Consider the following 15,120-nt stretch of genomic DNA (forward strand, 5'->3'; position numbering starts at 1 on the left):
AAATTAAGTCGCTGATAGGAGCTGCCTGCTAACGCGTGTGTAAGAAAGTATCTTTTTTAGTAGCCGTTTTTACTACTTTATGTATATGTAGGGGGCAAGTCTTATGGCATATATAGAAATCTCAATTCAATACCCAGGTGGAGTCAGGAGTTGAAATAAAATGCAAGACTATTTTATAAACGGGCCTTTTAAGTTATTGCGGCCAAAGCACTGATGTTATTATATATATTTGCTGTAAAGAGAATTTTAAGAGTTTTATTTTTCTGATATTAAAGTTACTTAATAAAGACGGTTTCATTTTAAGCCACGTGGAAAGTCTCTTGTTTTTCACCACCGATGACTCGATTTTATTCATGTAAAAGTGAGGTTAAATGTTGGATCATGGACATCAGCATGCACTACAAAGATGATATATATTTTTCTATTTACAGACACCTGATTAAAGAGAATATGTTCGAGTAACCACAACAGAAAAATTGTGTTATGTTGAGAAGGTGGGAAGACAAAATTGCATCTTTAGTGTTCCAATACAAATGCACAGCTAAGTCAAAAGTAAAGTGCTAAAATATAGAAAGTATGTTTAAAAAAAAAAATCAGCTGCGAAAATGTAGATTTACACGATGCGTTTCTAGGATTTTGTGAACAGGTAATATACAAGACGTTTTTGTAATTGGCCACAACATTAGGTACACAAAATAAAGGATAAATTCACAGGTATAATCATATTCAACTCGGGGGGGCAACATAGAATTCTCAGATTTCCTGCGATTCATGGAAATATGTTAAGTTTAGCATTTTTTATTTCCGGTGACAAATTACCTCAGTAAAAACAAAATGTCACTGTTTGCTACATTAGTCACAAACCTTAGATTTCAGTCACAGAAACATATTTTGTAATATTTTCCATTCTGTCAAATAAAGTTTGTTTTCTACGTTCTTACATACATTTTTATATTTGTCCATCAAATCTTTTAAAGAGAGTGTCAACATAAACACTTCCATTACAATATTTTGTATGTGCCATGACTGCAAACGGGCTTTTCTGAACAATATTTAATTTCTGGCCTATATAAGCTGTCAACTTGCTGTCTTATAGGAACAATTTTAAATGGTTCAGGGCTCAAGTAAAAAGCCAGTCATTTTTGGTGCCTAACTCATATTTCCCAAACACAATCATTATCAGAATACTACTCCATGCTTGTCAACAATGTTGATGTTTCAGATGGAAAAAAAAACCAAGTGATCTCTTGTGGAAAAGCAGGCCCCACTAGAGTTAAGCAACCATTTCTGAGTGGCAAGAACTAGAAAATTAAGAATCAACGAGCAAATGGTTCCTCTTACCGGTCGAAACCCAGTGTGCCAGTATGTACAATGCAAACCAAACCTTACTGGACTGAAGGTACCCGTCTTGGCTGCACTAAAGGGTCTAGTTTGGGATTTTGTGGTCTACTAAGTCAAGACAAATTAGACAGCTACAGGAGGAAATGGCTTCATGAAACAAGTTGTTCTTCAATTGAATGTTCCCCAAGGAACCCAACAGTTCTTTGAGAGCTAATTTACAAAAGTCAGCCTCATTTACACCCTAATGATAAAAGAAATGACAGTGACCAAAGGTCCATAAGCTAGGAGCTCATCTTAAAAAATAATGTGTCAGCAGAGATGGTGGTAAAACAAAGCACACGTGGACTTACTGTCAAAAAGGGTGGACAACAAGCCAGCGGTCATGGCATCATCTGCTTATAGGATTGATTCGCAGGATGGTCGAAGAAAAAACATTTGTCCAAGGCTTAAGACCACTGGCAATTGAGTACAACACCAACAAGGGTGGTGTGGACTTGGTCGATCGAATGTTCACCATACAAGATGGCCCTTTGCACTAGAAAATGGACAGTGCGTGCAGTTTTCCACTTTTTTGACCTGGTAATCCAACTCATAGCTTCAGTGTTCGAATGACTTCCAGTGTTGGGGAAGAAACCACACAAGCTTAATACAACATCACTGAAAAAAAACAATACAGTACTTGGCCATGGCTTACTGGAAATATAACATCTGGTCTGATGGGACAAGGATTCCTTCATTTGGCCCAGATGAGGAGTACAAACATCTTTTTGTCATGCCTAAAGTCAAGCATGGTGTTGGGAATGCCATGGTTTGGGGCAGCAGGAGTTCAACTGGAATTGGGGAGTTGCATTTCATTAGGAAAACACAAACTCAAGCATGTACTGTGAAAAACTGGAGCAGAGAATTATCCCCTCCATCCAGAAACTGTTCCCCAAATACGCTTCTCAGATGACCAAAGCTTTTCTTAAAGGGCTAAGGGTATAAAGAGGATGGACTGGCCAAGCATGTCTCCATATCTAAATACAATCGAACATCTTTGGGCATCCTCAATCACAAGGTAGAAAAGCACAAAACCTTGACTATACCCCAGCTCTGTCATGTTGTCATGGAGGAGTAGAAGCACATTCCAGTAGCTCTGTTGAAATTGATGGCCAGGAGGATTAAAAAGGTTCTGCAAAATCACGGTGGCCACACAAAATATTGAACTTCAAGAACTTTTACTTTAGGGTGTACTCACTTTTGTTACCAAGGGTTTCGCAACTAAAGCTATATTTTGAGTTTTAATAAAATTGTACACTGCTATATAAGCTTTACACAAACTGCCTTTCATTGTGTCAAAGTGATGTTTCTTCAGTGTTGTTCAAGTTAACATTGATAAAATCTCTGCAGAAATGTGAGGGGTGTACTCACTTTTGTGACTTACTACATGTATGTGTGTGTATAAACACCCACATAGTACTATATATCTATTCATAGGAAAACGTTAATAATGTTTGTGTCATGTTTGTCCCCCTACATGTTATTTACCATGATAGGACATTTTTTATAGCGCCAGGGAGCCACTAGGAAGTGCCAAACAGCAGCATTTGGCTTCAAAGCTTGTTTCTGACCCCCAGGCTGGACCTTATTTCAGTTAACTCATTCATGCACACGAATTTGACAAGACTGACTTTTGTGCGAGCATTGCTGCGCAAGCTCCTTTTTTTCCCTACAGTATATTGTTGAAGTTGTATTACAAATGATACACATTAACTCTGGTTTACTTGCTAAACATTGAATGATATCTCCTGGACATTTTCATTTTAATTTCTTTTGTTAGAACGGTAGCAATTTTGCCCTATCTATAAATAGTGTAAGTCAGTCCATGCTTCTTGCAATCGAAGTATGCGCACAACTTGTAACTACACGAGACGCAGCAAACAAGCACGATTATGGAACAGGGAAGATCCAACCACAATTTTTGGGATTGTGGTGAGTGACATGAACATTATCATCAAATGTCAATATTTAAAGGTGGGGTTTATTGTTTGAGGTGTTATTCATAAAGTTCAAAATCATCTTATTTCTAATTAAGTATGTGTCAACAATGCCAACCTGCGTTTAAAGAGCCCTTATGCTTTATTTTCCACTGCATGTATCTCCATGTATGTTACTTTTATCAGAGCTGTTCGGGGCGAAACACATGAGGTTCGAGGGATGGAGGCTGATTTTGACGTCATACGTGTACCCACAGGATTTTCTAAAATATTTCTATTGGTCAGAGTAGCATGAAGAGTCCAAACCTGGACCCCATACAACATGGAAACGTTTATTTAAGGGCATCTAAGAAATGCACATACTTGCACAAGCATCATAATTGAGCTGAGGCTGCCATCACGATTTTAAGCCAAGAGATGGCGGTGGGGAGTAAAAAAGGTTGACATTTCAAACAGCTCCATGAAATGTAGAAACAACGTCCCTTTTGGGTAACAAAACCGTTCATGCTTCACTCACTTCTAATCAAGTTATGCCTAAATACGGGGCTAACTATTGTCACTAGTCCTGTAAATGGACAACTCAGAGTTTTAGAAAAAAAAAAAAAATTAGTAAATCATATCTCAATCAGACTATTACAGGGATATAAACATACCCTGTCTCATAGGTTTCTCTGCCCGCCCCCAAATAATTGTCTATGTTTCAATTAAAATGCATTATTTTTACTTATTGTACTTTCACTTTGTCATGAAAAAAAAAATTCTTTGGCAAAATACCCCAAGATCTTTATTCTATTTAAAAACGTCACTCTACTGTTCTTGAAAATCTTGGGAGGATATCCAACTTTATTTAGAAACATTTTTTTTCTTTAAATGATTTCTACTATCGGAGACAAGCCAATAGAGGATTATTAAAATTCATTGTTTTAAAAATCCTTATTCTTGCCTAATGTTTTCTTCAAATATGTGGAAATTTGGACGTGACGCTCCGTCTGGACGGGGAGGTATCACCGCGGAACGTCTCCGTGCACTCGGGGAGAGTAATCGAGCAGGAGGAGTCCCTCAAGGCGGCGCAGCCCGTAGAGAGGTTGAACGTCCTGCAGGCCAAATTGCTCAACCCGCTGCAGGACCAATAATTGTGCGTGCCGTTGCAGATAATGCTGCCGTATTTGCAGCCATGGTCAGTACTGCTGGAGTGCTACGCTGTATGTTGCGCGAATGCAACATAGCACCCTTTACTCAAGCAGCGATTTCTGGAAATGAGTTAGGTGTCGGAGATGTTACATTGGCCGCTGCACTCTGTAGCATAAGAGCGGGGTTAATGGACGCTGGAGAGCGAGCAGCTGCCCTTGCTAGGCAGCAGGTGATTGCAGAGGTGTTAGCACCAAACTGGAGACAGGATAACTGCATGACGGAGGTTGAAGCAGGAGCGGAGCTCAACCGCATCTTGGAGAGCCCTGTCAATTTTGCTCGTCAACAGTGGTTCATGGATGTGGTTTTCCAGATGTCTCCAGGAGCTGCTGATAATAATGTGCTACTGAATATTTACAATCGCAACACTCTGGAATGGGTCGGCACTCCAACTCTGGAGCAAAAGGTAACATTTATCAGAGCAGTAGCCACTCACCCAGCAAGCAGGATCCACGCTCGCTCACCGTACATCGTGGTGCTCCTCCTTGTAGCTTTCTCTACCCGGGTTCAACTGAGTGCTCAAAAGCTGCAGCGTATTAAAGATGATCTCCGGCTGGTTATGCCGGTGCTTGCCGATATGTTGGACGCCAGTGAGATATCAACAACTTTTGCCAATTTCGGGGAGTGTATAGACGACGAGAACGCCCATATCATCTTTAGTAGATGGCTGCAACATGTTCCACGTGCGGCAATACGGTTGAGAGTGCTTTTGAGCCAGGCTGCAGGTTCGGGAGTCACATCCCTTGACATCATTGCAGAGGCATTGGCAGCTCATGTTGATTTTCCATGGCACATGGTAGCCAGACGTTATCCTGACGAGTGGGCAGCTGTGCAACAAGCACTGATTGCCATCGGAGGGAGGATTTATGCTGGCTACTCTAGTAACCTAGGAGCTGTCAGAGCGACTCTATTCCGCCATATCACATGGATATCACGAGAGCTGCTAGTTGCATTTGGCAATGCCTCACTAAAAAACTATCGAGGAGGGGTCGAAGATCCGACCATGGTTGAGGCGGTGAAGTCATGGATTGAACTATACATGGAAGTGAGCGGGGCAGGTAGCGCATTAAGTGAAGCCGAACGTAGTGATGAGGAGTTGCGTTCACTCAAAGAACTGGTCGGTCTTGCCCGCGCCCACCCCAATGTCGCGTACCACTTGGCAGACATGAACGGACACAATAGAGCCACTGTCCAAGGCCAAAATCCCGCCGGCGCTCAATCATATGGGATCAGTCTAACCACCATATGTCATTATTAAGACACCTTGGAGTTAACCCAATAAAATAATCTCTTCTCTTTACTATTCATTTTTTTCCTTTATAACGTGGCCAAAATACATAATAATACTTCTGAAAATGTCATTCATATTATTTTTTGCTTGTGTACCTAATGATGTGGCTGGTGAAACTCCAATTGTAAAACCCACTAGAATTTCTATAAGAAGAAAAAAAAAAAAAAAGCCAAAAATGTTCATCATGTGGAAGAACACAGCACTCTGGTCTACTCCAGCAATCTGACCAATCCGCAATTTGTCCTTTCGGATGAAATGTGTCATTTTGGGTTAACACTACAGCACCGTCAGAACCCACCTGACAACGACAACACCAAGAAGTAAAAAGAGTTCATCCGATTCAGTCGAGCGGCTGCGGATCGGCGATGGGCATTGTGTGCAGCACTTCGTCCAAAAGCTGCAGAGCGCGGTGCAGGTGGATCTCGATCCAGCAGGGCGTTTCCTTGATACTCTGCCGGGGGTAGTCGGGCCCCCAACCCTTCACAAAACTCATGCGCAGGATGCAAAGACGACGGAGGTCGTCCACGCCTATGCCGGCCGCTGCCGACAGACCTGCAGGCAAACGTAGGCCACAATGGAGCGATTTGGGACCAAAGCGGGCTTACACCACTGCTGCTATTTTGCAGTTTAGTGCAGCGATTAGGGCTGCAACGATTAGTTGACATTGGTGACAGAAATCGATCCCTGTTTTTTCGCCGGGGTTACGTTCCAAAAAAGGTATAGCGATAGTCAAAATCCGTGAAGTAGGAACCTTTCTTTTTATATTAAATACTGTGATACATAGAAACCAAATTTTTAAAAAATTGGAGCCTCAAATATTGGTTTCATAAAAGTACTGTACTGTCTAAACTTTTAATTTAACAAGTAACTTCTGTACTGTCAAATTTTAAAAATAATCCTTCTGCTTTAATGCACAACTGTATTGATTTAGGACACGATCCACTTCACACAATACTTTGTCACGATTATGTGGACTTTACAATCACCAATCCGAAAGCCATGCAGAATTGGACCAAAAAATTAATACAAAATATGTCTGAGTGACAAAAAATTAAAAGCCTATATGGAATCTATATTCATTGGCAATTGAAAAGAATGTGTCCGGCTTTACCCTCTATAGGAATTATATATTCTTCCATTATTAAAGATTTGTAAAAAAGCGCCAGGGAGCCATTAGGAAGCGTCAAAGAGCAAATTCAGCGGGTCACGAAGCCCAACTTTATTAGCGATAGAAAACATTTTCCTCGGCCTTTTTACCCCAGCCACCAGTGCTTTTGTCTGTCCAAAGCCTTGCCGCGCAGGCAACCAGAAGCAGAAATGGGGTGGAATGACCGTTTAGGCAATCAGAAGACAAACAATGTACAGTGAAATTCCAGAAAGTAGCAAAACCGCGATAAGTAAACCTCGATAGAAAAAAGGATTAATGTAGTAGACAATAAATTTCATTATCGACTATGGTCACCAGACATGAATGAGGCATCTCTTCAAGAGTACAATCTATGCTGAGAGTAACTTATGCGCAATAGAGTCTCTGTCTCGAGCGTTATGCCAGACAGCCGATCAAACGTATTTGAAATTAGATGCATGCAGTCCAAAGAACGACCATTTGACTGACAATAAACTGCAAATACATTTTTTTCGGGATGTCAAAAAATATGCGGACATTCCTTGTAATTTAGATTTTGTATTGTGTGCATCTTTTACAGAGTAGAGGATAGTACTGTGGTGCTTCATTCTGTCGCGTGGCGCAGTCAGAGGTTACCCATCATCCACCCCGAAGAAGAAATTCGGGGTGAATTCCTAGTTTGTGTGCAAACATACTACATGTACTGTATCTCCAGCGCGCTAAGAACTTTGACGCTTTTATTGTTAATAATCTCCTGCATCCATTCAATATGGGTGGTGTAAAGTGTAAAGAAGAGGCAAGCAGTTTTTTAAAAAAAATGAAAGTGAAATAAGAAAGCTTGATGTGGTTGAGAAAACTGTCGGAACCCTTTTTTTTGTCCACTTTTTACTATGGACGAGAACCTCTTGAAGCGCATCTTCCAAAAGTTAAACTCAACTTTATCTTTATAGAGCATATCATTTTTTGAAATGTTTATTTTTTTAGCACAAAATAATACAAGTTATCCAAGCCATAATCATACTTATAAAAACCTTAAACATACAAAATATAGCACTGAGGCAACTTACGAACAAATTCAACTTACGAACGATAGTCCCGAGCGTCTGTATATCCTTATCGTTTGTGTTTTGTGACATTTTTACCCCAAAAAAAAAAAAAAAAAAAAAAATCCCACCTTGTTTTGAACCCATTATTTGGGACAAAAATACGGTCAAAATGAGCCTCAACACCCTAACATAACTCAGGGCGCGAGACCAAATTTTAAGTTCTAAATTGATATGGGACACAGGCTAGTTTGTAGGGTAAGGCAGCGTCTGTACTTCAAAAATGGACATCATATTGGTTTTATTTACTGTTCTACTGCAGCAAATGAACATGTTGGTTTACAGGTATGAAACATGTTTACTTGATTTTAAGAAGTTTATTATGGATTTACTGAGAACTGGGCCTAATTGGTTTTAGATCGAGCATTTCTATTTATAATTTTTGTACGAATCCGCAGTAAATCCAATAATATATGTATTTTTCATTGGACCTATTTTTTCTTGTCTTAATCATCATTTGCCACATCAACTTCATGTAAAATTCAATTAAAAAAAACATTATTCGATTATTCAACCAATCGTTTCAATAGTATTTGACCGGTCGACGAATAAAATAGTCGTCAGTTGCAGGCCTAAGAGCAAAGAGAAAAACCTCCTCATAAAGGTTCAAACTTACTAATAGCAGGAGCGATGCCCCCCACTGAGCCGGGTCCGGGGATGTTCCCCGCCACGGCAGCTGCCTGCGCTGCAGCTGCCGCTTGAGCCGTTGCCGCCTGTTGCTGCATTTGCCTATGACACTGACGCAGGTCGAACACCTAACACGCAAAAAACATACAGAATTAGACAAAATGACAAGCTAACGCTAGCACAGACAAGTCTACTTCTCAATCAATTCTTTAAAATGATGTTTGAATCTAGTCTACGGTTTCGACTTGACCAAGAGGCAACTGCCTTAGAGGGTAACAAACAAATACCTCGAGGAGCAAAAACTCTAAATTGAAAAATCTGAAGCTTTTACAAAGGAACGTGATTGCATTCCTCAGTAACGAGTACTCAAATGAGTTATCGATAAAATTTAGTAGCTGTACTGTTGTGCCTTATCGGTTCGTTATTACGGTACTTGCTGACATTGAATTGTAGTATCCTCCCATTATTGAATACTGTTATTATCCAAACAAGCAAACCTAAAAATTGGCACCCAAAAAATGTTACACAACCCTCGTGTTTGCATTCATTTGATGAGAGAGTTGTAGAACCGACACAAAAGGTAAAGTGAACCTGCCCATTTACTGTTGGGTGCATGTTGTGTACTGAAAAAACAAAGCAGTCCTAGCGATGTGGAGATGCCGAACCAATATTGTGAAAAGAGGCCCGAGTAAGTAAAGATGAAAGTATGAAAGGTGGAAAGAAGGAAGATTGAATCTGGATTCTGAAATGTTTTTGACCTTAATGTAAGCGCTTGGATAGATCTTGTGGACAGCGTCACCAGGCGCTCGTCCGGCTTCGCGGTCCAGGTAGTAACTCTGCACGAAGACGGCGTGGTCGCTGAGGCAGCGCACCCAAACGTCACCCTCGCCTTTGCATTCCAGCTGCACGCCTTTGCCGATGTGAAGCCTGAAGGACAAGCCAAAGCTTAGTAAAGACTCTTGTACAGTACTTGTAAAGACTAATTGATTCTAATTGATAGTATTTTTAAAGTTACACTCCACATTTATGCAAATATGTTACAAAAATTTCCATGCGCCCGAGGACTACAGAAATTTAGTCTCAAAGTTTCCCATCTGGTTTCCTGTACAGCTGTGATGTCATTGAAAGAACAAAACACTTTCAAAATGGCAAATCCCAATGAAACAACATGTGATGCGACCTCTGAAACAGACACCAACTGTGGTGAAAAGATTGCATACTGCTCATTTCTTCTTGGAGGTAGACAATTAAGCCTTTTCGTTTGTATTTTTTAATTCTGTCCAGAAGGCTCCCTGTAAGCGTTGGAGGTCCCGAGGGCTTTCTTGTTTTGTTTGCTCCCGTTTGGTGCTTGTTGGCGGCCCAGCGTGAGTTGTTCTGCCGCCTAGCCTGGCGTTAGTCAGTTTTGTTGAGCCCCTTGTTTTATTCATGGCCAATCTATGCGTTTATGGCAGTTGCCACTCTTCGTTGTTGGTCCCTAGATATCCTGGCTGCTCACTGCATGTTTTTTGGTCGACCAGCTTCCCGCTTTTCTGCCGAGGCTGCGGCCGCATTGCATTGATCAGTTCAGATTAGCGCCCCCATTTGGGAATACCTTTAAAAGCAAAGTAAAGTTGTCAAGAAAGCGAGTGGGCTCTACCTGGCTCTCTCGATGGCCTCCGTGCGATGGACATTGCTGAGCTGGCCCAGACAGAAGCGGTCCCCGCCCGATGGGTCCACGTAGCCGTCTACAGTTACAACCGGGCACGACGACGGCACCTTGAAGGTCTCGCCTACCTGCAAGTCCATCTCGAAGTAGGCGATTGAGCACCAGTAGTCTGGAGCTGTAGCACATTCAAACCAATCAACTAAGGACAAACTATATTGTCATACAGAGAAGTATTCAAAAACACCACTTATATGTAGTAATTCAAATGCAATAGTTAAATGAAATGGTTACAAATTACACCATCTTATTTCCTCCCATTCCAAAATATTCCATCCAAACTCCTTTAAAGAGAGGTCAGACCGCTTACATTGTCCCTTATCTACACCAAAGACAAAAAAAAGCTTAAATGACTCACCCCACAGACAACCCCAAAAAGAAACCTCTGGTCACTAAATCTCCTGATTTAGGGTTAGGGTTAGGTGTTTTGGCATAAAATTTAGGATTTTTTTTTCTCAAATTACAGATACATCAAATATATAGCAAAACAATTATACGCAGGGTTCGCACACCTTTTTCATGGCCAAATTCAAGCACTTTATAGGGACTTTCAAAGCCACTTTTCTAATGTCTCCAGTACCTATTAAAGATAAAATCTGGTGTTAATCATGTAATTTACAGAGCCACAAATATATCTGTGATTCACAAATGCGACTTTTAATCTTGCGTGTGCATTTATCCAAATATTTTATTATTAGATCTTGAGTAAATCGCAAATATATTACTTTTTGAGACAATTCTCTCCCCAAGTAGGTGATGGGTAAATAGGACAGTAATATTCAGTTCTTCCCATTACAATTTTCTAACGGAAATCGCTACCATAATTATTTTTGCATGGCGCATGAGTGTCCATAATTTATTTGTAATCCCTGCACATTTCACAGTGCCCTGTTTTTATGGAGCATGAACCTGTTCTCTTGAGCGCGACCCGTAGGGGACAATGACATTTCATAGGACAATGCCATACTAACAAATGAGAGCTGCCCTTAATTACGAGGAAAGAAATGCCACGCAATGCAAGGGAAGCCTCCCATAGAACAGTGTCAGCGTAATTTTGAAGCAGACTTGTTGAGAAACATCACAATAATTTAAAGCATTTACAAGCATTTCACCTTTCAATACTTGAAAACATGTTAAAATTGAAGCAAATTTAAGGATTTCAAGTACCCGTACGAATCCTGTATATAGGTTTATAACTATTTTGATAGGTGGTGGACCCACAAGAGTGGACACTGGAGACAAGAATGGCACCAAAACGGGAGTAAGTTTTATTTTTTAATCATATTTTAACATTATATTGTGATTATTTTGGTTTGTTGGGCCAGATGAAAAAGGCTGATGGGCCCATAGTTTACAAAGCCTTGCTATAAAAAAAAAAAAAACAGTCTTACCGGGATGGTTTGATATGGGTGGTTGAAAGGCAAACTCGTCATGGACTGACCCTGTGGACAATATTAAAATGTTCAAAGATCAGTTATTTCAGACAAGCCTAAATCAAAGTCATCGTTGTGTGCTGACTCACAGTAGTGCGCCGGCTGAGGCATGGGAGGATGGTGCTGCAGGTGACCGTTGCTATGGTGTGGCGTGTTGGGAGGGAAGCTGCTGTTCCGTGACCAGACGGTATTGCCACCTGATAGTGGGGAAAACGGAAAAGCTCAGCATGATTTGTTTGAATCACAATTTATCTCTTTTGTTTGAATAAATTAAACATGTTACACAGGGATCAGAATGGAGATTTTCATTTTCAGCTGAAATAGCCAGGGTCCAGGGGCCGTAGGCCCCGGCCAGGTCCAGGGCGGAGCCCGGTGGGGGGCTCAGGGGGGCTAAGCCCCCCTGAAGCCAACAGCATTTATCTTATTTGCTATGTGAAAATTGCACTAGAATGAATTAAATCCAACAAAACAGAAACCATGTATTATATATATATATATATATATATATATATATAAATTAAAAAAATAATAATATATTGACATTAAAAGCATTTGTAATATTGAATATGATAATGATGATACAAAATAATTTATTTTAATCATGTTTATAACAAATTTTAAATTTTGTTTATCCTGTTCTAAATATTGTATAAACACAAAAGATAAAATCATTTCATAAATAAATAGATTTATAAATACCTCAGATTGGGATTTTCTGTCACACAGGGGAACCAGTGGTTGACTGCTGCTAGTATTTGAAGTGGAAGGATTTGGAACGGCCAATAATGTTGAACCGGTGGTGTTACTGTTAGTTTCACTGCCGATTTTAAATGCGGATCCGAGTGCATAATTTGATCGCCGGCAAGCTATTTTTGTTTTGTGCTTGTTCATTTTAGCATGATCGATCAGTGCCACACAACCTCGCGTACCATAATTGATCAGATCGACACAGTATAGACACTTTGCTTTCCCTGGAACATCAAACTTTGCGATGAACTGGCTCAAAGTTTCTGTAACTTCCTCGATCTTTGCGCCGATTTTAACGTTTACTGTGACAGTCTTCTCCAGCCATGACCACTTAAATTTATTCTTGATTCTTTTATCAATGTCGGAGACAAAAGCCTCGTCTTCTTTTCTTAGTATTTTTATATTTACTTTTTCAAACACTCATTTCACCGTTTGAAAAGACCGGAAGGAGCGCCATGTTTGAGAAAGCCAATGCTCTGAACAAAAGCTCCGCTGATTGTTTATCAGCGAACCTATCGACCAATGGTCTACATGCTAACTTGGGGTGATGAAACAGTCACGTATCATACCTCACCCCCCCAAAATATTTTCTCATCGAATTTAGACGATTTACGGGAATGACCTTTGGGGTTCAAAAACAGCGGAAATCCGCGGATCCGTGGAAAATTCTGATCCCTGGTTACAAATGAGGAGGATGATTGCTTCTGTTGTTTTTGCAAAACAGAAAAGGGAAGCTGATGTTTTCTTCAAATATAAAAAATTATTAGGATTTCCTCGGGTTCATCATCACCGCATGCAAAAAATGTATTTGCAAAACAAATATTGCAGTTTCGTTCTAATTTTGCTGATTAATAATATCATTATTGGTAAATATTAATAAAGTAAATAATGAATATCAAATATGTTTAGAAGACAAAAAATTCAATTCTTCTGTGTGGGTTCAAATCCAGCTACCGGACTTCCTGTGCAGAGTTTGTATATTCTCCCCGGTTTCCTCCCACATTCCAAAGACATGCATGTCAGGTTAATTGGCCGGTCCAAATTGTCCCTAGGTGTGAATGAGCGAGTGAGTTGTCTGTCTCTGTGTGCCCTGCGATTGGCTGGCAAAAGGTTCAGGGTGTCCCCTGCCCACTGCCCGATGATTGCTGGGATGGGCTCCAGCACCCTACTGAGGATAAGCGGTGCAGCTAATGAGATGAGAAAATAATAGATGAAAAAAAAATCATTACAAGAGTGAAGTAAAAAAGTAATGTAAGCTCATAGCCTTCCCAAAAACATGCAATGAATTTCAAATTGTGAAAAAAACCCCAAAACAAATAAAATTAGGATAACCACCAAGGGTTTATAAATGAAATTGTCTAAGCGAAAAAAAATAAATTAAAAAAAACAAAACAAACAAACAAAAAGACAAAAAACAACAACAAGGAAAACAAAAAAGACAGCCGAGTTGACAGAATGCACAACAACTACGATGTTAAGTCACTGGTACAAAATAGCTACATTCTTAACAGTAATTACAAAGTTAAACGAGATAACTCCAAAGAGTTGCTGCCTTTTGAAGGCCAAAGAGTCTCACCAGCAGATCCGGTGGCGACAGTGGGGAAAGATGACGTAGAGGCAGAAGTGGATGCTTCAGCCGGTGGGAGCATGTTGGTGGGCGCAAATAAGTCTGCTGGTCCTGGCCGGCCACCTGATGGAGGATGCTGGATGGTCTGCATAGAGCGGCCCTCGTCCATGGGGGGCAGACTCTGGGGGCCGTCAAAATCGTGCTCATCTTTGACCATAAGCGCCGAACCAGGCCTGGAGCCTGTTAGATTTAGTCCCGATATGTCTGGTGGGGGGGAATTAAACCAAATTTGCAAAATATTAATAAATGAATACATAATAATAATAATCAAAAAGACAAACAGACTCTAACCTATTCCAGGCGAGACGACCCGCTCGTAGTGATAAGGGTTCACGCACACGCTGTCGGCCTTGAGGTCGAAGGCATACTGGCAATATTTCACATGCTTGAGCTCATTCTTGTGCAGGTCAGGCCAGCGCCACAGCTTGGCATAAACCACATGTGGGAAACCTTTGCGTCCAGCCACCTGGAAGGATAGACAAAACACAAACAGGTTCGTAAGATAACACTTGCACTGGTATGATATGAGTTCAAGTATCAGGGTAGGTATAAAATCACTTCTTTTCATTGTCTATTACCGTTATAAACCAAGCGTTATTTTTCCACTTTACCGACATAAAACATTTATTTTTCCAAAACAAGTTTGACAGTTCTCATCATTGCAGACCCCAGAAAGAAATGACACTCCCAGATGACATAAGGAAAGGCATAAGAACTCAATTCATTAGCACACTATTTTTACTCACGGTGTCCAAAACACAGATTTGCAGTCTCTCCACTTGTGTAACAAAAACATCTTGGTTTACATGTAAACATGTAAAAAAGCTTGAATAGGATTTTGGTAAAGCAGCGATTTTCAACCACTGTGCCGCAACACACTATTGTGTCGTGAGAAATTATCCAGTGTCACTTTTTAAAATTTTATAAAAAACACACGGCGAACAACACAGACGAAAAGC

The 15,120-nt window shown here is 40.4% G+C and overlaps 1 protein-coding gene across 1 annotated transcript; it reads right to left on the reverse strand.

Annotated features, from left to right (window-relative positions):
• Window positions 1-5,984: 5,984 nt before the first annotated feature.
• LOC148364908 (SMAD family member 4-like) lies at window positions 5,985-14,621 on the reverse strand. The gene is made up of 8 exons (XM_088339109.1): window positions 14,453-14,621; window positions 14,111-14,365; window positions 11,877-11,984; window positions 11,746-11,796; window positions 10,289-10,472; window positions 9,411-9,579; window positions 8,642-8,780; window positions 5,985-6,348 (listed from the first exon to the last, which is right to left on the reverse strand). Exons 2-8 carry the CDS (start codon window positions 14,316-14,318, stop codon window positions 6,137-6,139), a joined length of 1,071 nt encoding a protein of 356 aa, XP_088195235.1. The 5' UTR covers window positions 14,319-14,365; window positions 14,453-14,621; the 3' UTR covers window positions 5,985-6,136.
• Between the last annotated feature and the right edge of the window lie 499 nt (window positions 14,622-15,120).

Source organism: Urocampus carinirostris, chromosome 6 (assembly GCF_059441175.1).
Source record: "Urocampus carinirostris isolate Australia breed hairy pipefish chromosome 6, RoL_Ucar_1.0, whole genome shotgun sequence".
Taxonomy (NCBI): Eukaryota; Metazoa; Chordata; class Actinopteri; order Syngnathiformes; family Syngnathidae; genus Urocampus; species Urocampus carinirostris.